General features: G+C 42.2%; 1 protein-coding gene across 1 annotated transcript; it reads left to right on the top strand.

Moving 5' to 3' along the window:
* The first annotated feature begins 1,798 nt into the window (after positions 1 to 1,798).
* Positions 1,799 to 6,000, top strand: ptcd1 (pentatricopeptide repeat domain 1). The gene is made up of 8 exons (XM_034688116.1): positions 1,799 to 2,426; positions 2,516 to 2,656; positions 2,953 to 3,171; positions 3,252 to 3,353; positions 3,510 to 4,181; positions 4,787 to 4,903; positions 5,048 to 5,230; positions 5,582 to 6,000. The coding sequence occupies exons 1-8, from the start codon at positions 1,941 to 1,943 to the stop codon at positions 5,822 to 5,824; spliced, it is 2,163 nt and encodes a 720-aa protein (XP_034544007.1). The 5' UTR covers positions 1,799 to 1,940; the 3' UTR covers positions 5,825 to 6,000.

Genomic DNA, 6,000 nt, shown 5'->3' on the forward strand with positions numbered 1-6,000 from the left:
TTTTTTGACAGGACCTGAACAGCCGATGTCTGTCCCTGTCCACAGTCGCTGTTGTAATTAAAAAACATTCACACAAACATCTATTTTCAATTTAAAGCAACCTCCCGTTGTCATTCAGTTAATAATCCTCAGAAATCCATATACACACTAACACACCTGAAAACTCATATGGCATGACCGTTCAAGATTATTTATCTTATGTTAAAAGATGGGCCCATGAAATGCTTTAAGCTTAGGCGTGCAAACCACAACCATGATCAGCATATTCTCACATAACGGTGCACTGCTGAATAATTCAAACGCTTACAAACAAATCAATTATAATCACCTTGGAGGCTACAAATGCACTGCGCATTTTTCTACATCTTACCACTGTAGGTAGCCTAAGTTCCATTAGCTTTATCATTCAGCCATGATTATTATTGAATCCTATGTTACAACTGTGGTTGTATTGTGTTTTCAGGTGCCTATTAGGGATGTTAACAATTGTTAAGAACTTACTCAAACACTTTTTGTTTGGATTTTATATCATGTGGAACAAACATCATGTGGTCTTATATTTCGTTCTGCTATCAGGGAGGTGTTTTAAGTTTAAAGCATTTTTTGATGTGAATCAGCTGACTACAGGTGTTGCACACAGCAGAGACGCTTAGCTGGGGCCCTCTGCAGAATGACAGGTCTCCACGAGCGCTTCTTTTCTCTGTCGCCGGACTGATTATTACCCTGGCTGACACCTGACACCTGACCACATACACATGCTTATTTTTCTCAATAAGAACGAGTAGACAGAAAACTGGACACTGTGAGGCTAAAATATGTTTCTGTTCAGTTCTCTTGTTGCAGTAATCCACATAAGATACGATAAGATAAGATATTACTTTATTGATCCCCCGGGGGGAAATTCAGTTGTTACAGCAACCCAGACATAAGTACAATCAAGAAGAAGTTTCAATAAGTTAAATAAGATAAGTAAAAATAAAAATAGATAAATAAAGCTAGAATACAATTTAGATATATACAATGTTACAATGGAATTTAGATTAAATAGAAGTAATTTCAGGCAGTATTAAAAATGTTTCAGTAGTGACAGGTTGACATGGAGTGATTATGGTTGGTAATGACAAATTAAGCAATAAATAAAAATAAATATGGGTATGTAATATGAACATGAGTTGTAGTTACATATGGGTATGTAATATGGCCATGAGTTGTAGTTACAATGTTGAAGTCTGAGCCTTCACTATGTTAATGTTCTGATATGCTCCCACTATGTAAGTGTTTTAATGTTCATGAAATGACACGAAATCTTAACAGAAATACAAAAATACCAAAATAATATAATTACATTCTCTGACTTATCAAGACCTGATGTCCGCTACAAGGGACAGATGATAAAAATTAAATTAACAAAATTATTGATTTTTTTTTCTGTAATATGTTTCTTTCAACCCCAATACTTATTATCTAGAAAAAAAAATAATATCAAAACTTTTTTTCTTCTGGGTCTCAGGGGGATAATAAAGCCTCTGAGCCTCAGGCAGTGGTTTTGCTTCGCATCCGGGGGTGTGACGTCATTAGGTACAGCCCAGGCATACTAATCGATCACCGAAGCAGTCGATCGAAGTTTGACTTCAAAAGAAAAATAAATAAAGCTATTTTAAAACAATGTATACACCTGCGCATAAACACACATGTTCTGACCCAGCTCAAGAGAGTAAAGTATGCATTTATTCGTGTATTTAAGGGTCAAAATCTTCAGACTGGGTGTTTTGATATTTGATATCTATTGCTCAGGTCTTAAGTTGTTGTGTCATTGAAACATCATGGAGGAGCACACAGCATGTCCAGTACAGCACAGCTACTCGGTGTGAGTTTGATAAACAGTCAAACGAAACAAATAGTCGTGTTAATTGTTAGTTAGTAACATAATAGTGTCAAGTATGTTGATGTCTGTCGCTAGTTCGTGTGTGAGAAACGGTAGAAAAGTCTCGGTCCCTGTAGCTAAGTTTTCCTTCTGCTCAACGGTTGAAAAGTCACCCAGAAGCCTAAATCTGACAGGGCATCAAAATCCTTTACAACACCGGGTACTCAGTCTCCGCACACCGGCCCCCTCGCAGCTGCCATACGGAAAAACTTCCAGATCTGTGTTCCTATCAGCCGCTTGTTATGGAGGTACGGACACTCGTGTTGACGCATTGGCCACAGCCGAGATAGACCCACCAGACGTGGGGAACTTCGGCTCCTTGTCCTCTGACATGTCCTCCAGGAGGTCGTTCAGGAAAAGCAACCCAGAAATCCGGGATCAGCGGCACCAAGAGGATGAGGAGGACGAGGAGGACCCAGGGAGATCTCACAGGAGGCCTTGGAGGAGAAACACACCCTACTGGTACTTTTTACAGTGCAAGAAGCTGATCAAAGACAACAAGGTTTGTCCATATCATTTGTTTTGTATATATTTTGCTTTCTCCTCCACTTTTTTGTGTGTGTATAAACCTTGTTTGTCTTTCTCTCACAGCTGCAGGAGGCTCTGGATATGTTCAGCAGAGAAATGCTGCAGGGAGAGAGGCTGCAGCCAGAGGAGTTCAACTACTCTATCCTGATTGGTGGCTGTGGTCGGGCAGGACAGCTCAAGAGGGCCTTCAAACTCTACAATGATGTAGGAATACTTTTCTAATGTATTTGTGAACATAGTATAATATATCATATAGGAATAGAATAGAATGTACTTTATTCATCTCCGAACGGGGAAATTCAGGTGTCAGGCAGATAAAATTATAAAAATCACATAAAACAATTAATTCAGGTGTCTGTCACCTCATCTCCCATTAGCTAGAGAGGAGAGGAGTTCAGTAGGAGGCAGTTTTTGGGAATCCAGGAAGGAAAATAAACAATTAATTGAGTATGTAAAGTTCCCATTCTACATCTCTAATCACGTGTGCATGTTTCTTCCAGCTGAAGAAGCGAGGTCTAGAAGCCACAGATGCTACCTACACTGCGCTATTCAACGCCTGTGCCGAGTCTCCATCCAAACAAGCCGGCCTCCAGCATGCGCTGAAGTTGGAGCAAGAACTCCGTCGCAAAAACTATCCTCTCAGCACCATCACATACCACGCCCTGCTCAAGACGCACGCCATCTCCAACCACCTCCAAGCCTGCATTCACACACTCAGGGTACGACAGGTGGCATTTTTAGGATGGTTATGCTGCTGAGTTGTGTTTGTGTTTCTCAATGAGGTTGTGTTTGTTTACAGGAGATGCTGCAGAACGGTCATGTGGTGACTCAGGAGACGTTTCACTACCTGCTGATGGGCTGTTTAAAAGACAAAGAAACAGGATTCAGACTTGCTTTACAGGTGCATTCATTATGTAGAGACACCTAAGAAATGTTTTGAGAGACAAGTTAAGATGCAAACATGATATCGTAACTATAAAGTGAATGAAAGTTTACTTACAGCCCTACTTGTGTGAGTTTTGTAGGCTTAAAATAAAAATAACTTTAAATGTTTCAGGTCTGGCGGCAGATGCTGAGGTCAGGAATTCATCCAGACTCTAAGAACTATAACCTGCTCTTAAGAACTGCAAGGGATTGTGGGATCGGTGATCCTGCCCTTGCAACTCGCATGCTGCTGAGCCCTGACAGTAAGTCCAACACGAGGCATGTAAAGTCCAATCGTGGACACAAGGATCTGATAGACATTGATCTTCTGGAGAGGCAATTGTTTATCCAGGCGGATCCACTCAGCGACCGTCAACAGGGCGGCAGAGACAGCGAGGAGGAAGACATGTCCTACAGCGGCAAAGACTCTACCCAGCTGGTCCCAGTCAGGCAAACTGTCTGTCTGCCTGTTGACTCAGCCGCTGGTTTGTCTTCAGCTCCCAACCTACTGGACGTTTTTGAAGGTCAGAAGGGCGGCATGGTCTCCCTCAGCACTGTGGACGGACCATCAGATCGGCTCGCCGTAATCGGAGGAGCTGAAGGTTTCCTGGAGAAGATGAAGGCTAACAGACTCAGTCCAGATCTCAAAACTCTGACCCTGCTGGCTGACACGATGGAGCCGAGCTACAAGTCTCTGCAGATGCTGCTGAAGGTCGCCAAACAGCACAAAGTGAAGCTGGACGTGGCTTTCTTTAACACTATGATTCGCAAAGCAGCCAGAGCTGGTGACCTGGAGGGGGCAAAGGTACATGCGCACACACACACACACACACACGCACACGCACGCACACGCACGCACGCGCACGCACACGCACACACACACACACACACACACACACACACACACACACATGAAGACAAACATCTGGTTGGACCATATTCTGATCCTTATTTTGGGCATTTTAAATGTTTGTTACCCAATTAGAAACAATATGCTCTTTTCATTTGATGAAGTTATTTGTTTAGTAAAGCAGCCTTCTGAATACCTTTGCTTGGTCGCATCTTTATGAAGTTTATGCAGAGTGGCGACAATATCAGCAATTGTTGATTTCCCTCCCTCTTTAATCCACATTATATCAGTCTGAAACACTTAATATCAGTCTTTTTCTACTAATCCCATTGTCTCCCCAGGGCGATAAAGGACACAGATTCTCGTAAAATGAATTTCTAAGATCGTATTTCTTTTTTTTAAATGCTTAGCTTCAGAAATAAAATTCAAAACCTTTATAAATCAAACTGATCCTATCTGCCCCACTTTATAGCTGTGGAGTTTTGGGAGAACTTGTGGTTTATTAAGACGACCAATGAGTTTATTGCGTATCTTTTTATGCACTTCCTCTCTCTCTCCAGGGCGTGTTGAGTGTGATGCGACAGCGCCATGTAAACGTGGACGTGCAGACATTTGGAAGCCTCGCGTTGGGCTGTGAGCGAGAGAAGGATGCCCTGCAGCTGTTTAAAGACATGGAGGTAATTTAAAAAACATCTTTATTTGACAGAAAACCTTCCTAAATTCTGTCACAGCTTCTTTTCCAGTTTGTGTTTTGCTCGTGTGGAAAGTTTACATATGAAGAGTATTCGTGATGCTAATGAAAGACCTTTGTTTTATCACAGGAGGTGGGACTCAAGCCAAATGTCCAGGTGTTCTCCGCTCTTATTGGTCGAGCAACTCGGAGACTGGATTACAGCTACCTTAAGACAATCCTCTCAAGTATGAGCAGGATGGAAGTGTGGCCTAATGAGGTCATCATCAGACAGCTGGAGTTTGCCTCACAGTATCCACCAAACTATAACCAGGTGAGCTTCAGTGTTCATCACGTGTTCAGTTTGTTTGTTTCACATTAGGACACACAGCAGACAGCACATACAGAAAATATCAAAGATCCTGGTGTGGGTATGAAACCAGTTTATGGTAAAAGGTTGAGGTGGACAAACGCCACTGATTGGATCATGCAGTTATCATGTTTATGTCCACATCTCCCAGCCAACGCAATATTTCTGCAAGTAAAAGTGATCGCAACATTAAAAAAGATTTGACTACTGGAATAGAGCAAGTACGAGCTCCAGGTCCATATTTTGTTTCCTTTTTATCTTGCCCCTGTGTTTTACCTCTCTCTCATTGCTTCTCTTTTTATCCATCTTTTCCAGTACACGTCCAGAAACAACTACTTGATCCAAATTGATAGTTTCCGAGGTTACTACCAACACTGGTTGAGATACACGCCTGCTCAGAGCCCTGAGGACGAGCAGACATCCCTGCAGACCGCAACAGACGCTGCAGTGCTGAAAACAGAGGCTGCAGACGGACTGACAGAGAACCAAAGAAGCCGCAGAGCAGCAGCAAGAAGGGTTAACACTCGTAAGGACAAGATGAGCAGCACTCCCGAATAAGTCTCCCAGTCCTCTCCTCCTCACTCTGCTGGTCTGCTTAAATCCAGCTGTGATGACCCAAGAGGGACTCTTCAGTTTATGAAATATCTTTGCGGCTCCCTTGAGATATTTGTAGAATTATGGATGTTAATGTTATTTATACTGAAGTTAAATAAAGCTCAAGTTTCAGTACATGA

Source organism: Notolabrus celidotus, chromosome 7 (assembly GCF_009762535.1).
Source record: "Notolabrus celidotus isolate fNotCel1 chromosome 7, fNotCel1.pri, whole genome shotgun sequence".
Classification (NCBI taxonomy): Eukaryota; Metazoa; Chordata; class Actinopteri; order Labriformes; family Labridae; genus Notolabrus; species Notolabrus celidotus.

Excerpts from the sequence above, each read along its gene's own strand:
- ptcd1 (XM_034688116.1), top strand. The coding sequence starts at position 1,941 with ATGTTGATGTCTGTCGCTAGTTCGTGTGTGAGAAACGGTAGAAAAGTC. Across the intron at positions 2,427-2,515 it reads AGCTGATCAAAGACAACAAG|CTGCAGGAGGCTCTGGATAT; the intron begins GTTTGTCCATAT and ends TTTCTCTCACAG. Across the intron at positions 4,904-5,047 it reads AGCTGTTTAAAGACATGGAG|GAGGTGGGACTCAAGCCAAA; the intron begins GTAATTTAAAAA and ends GTTTTATCACAG.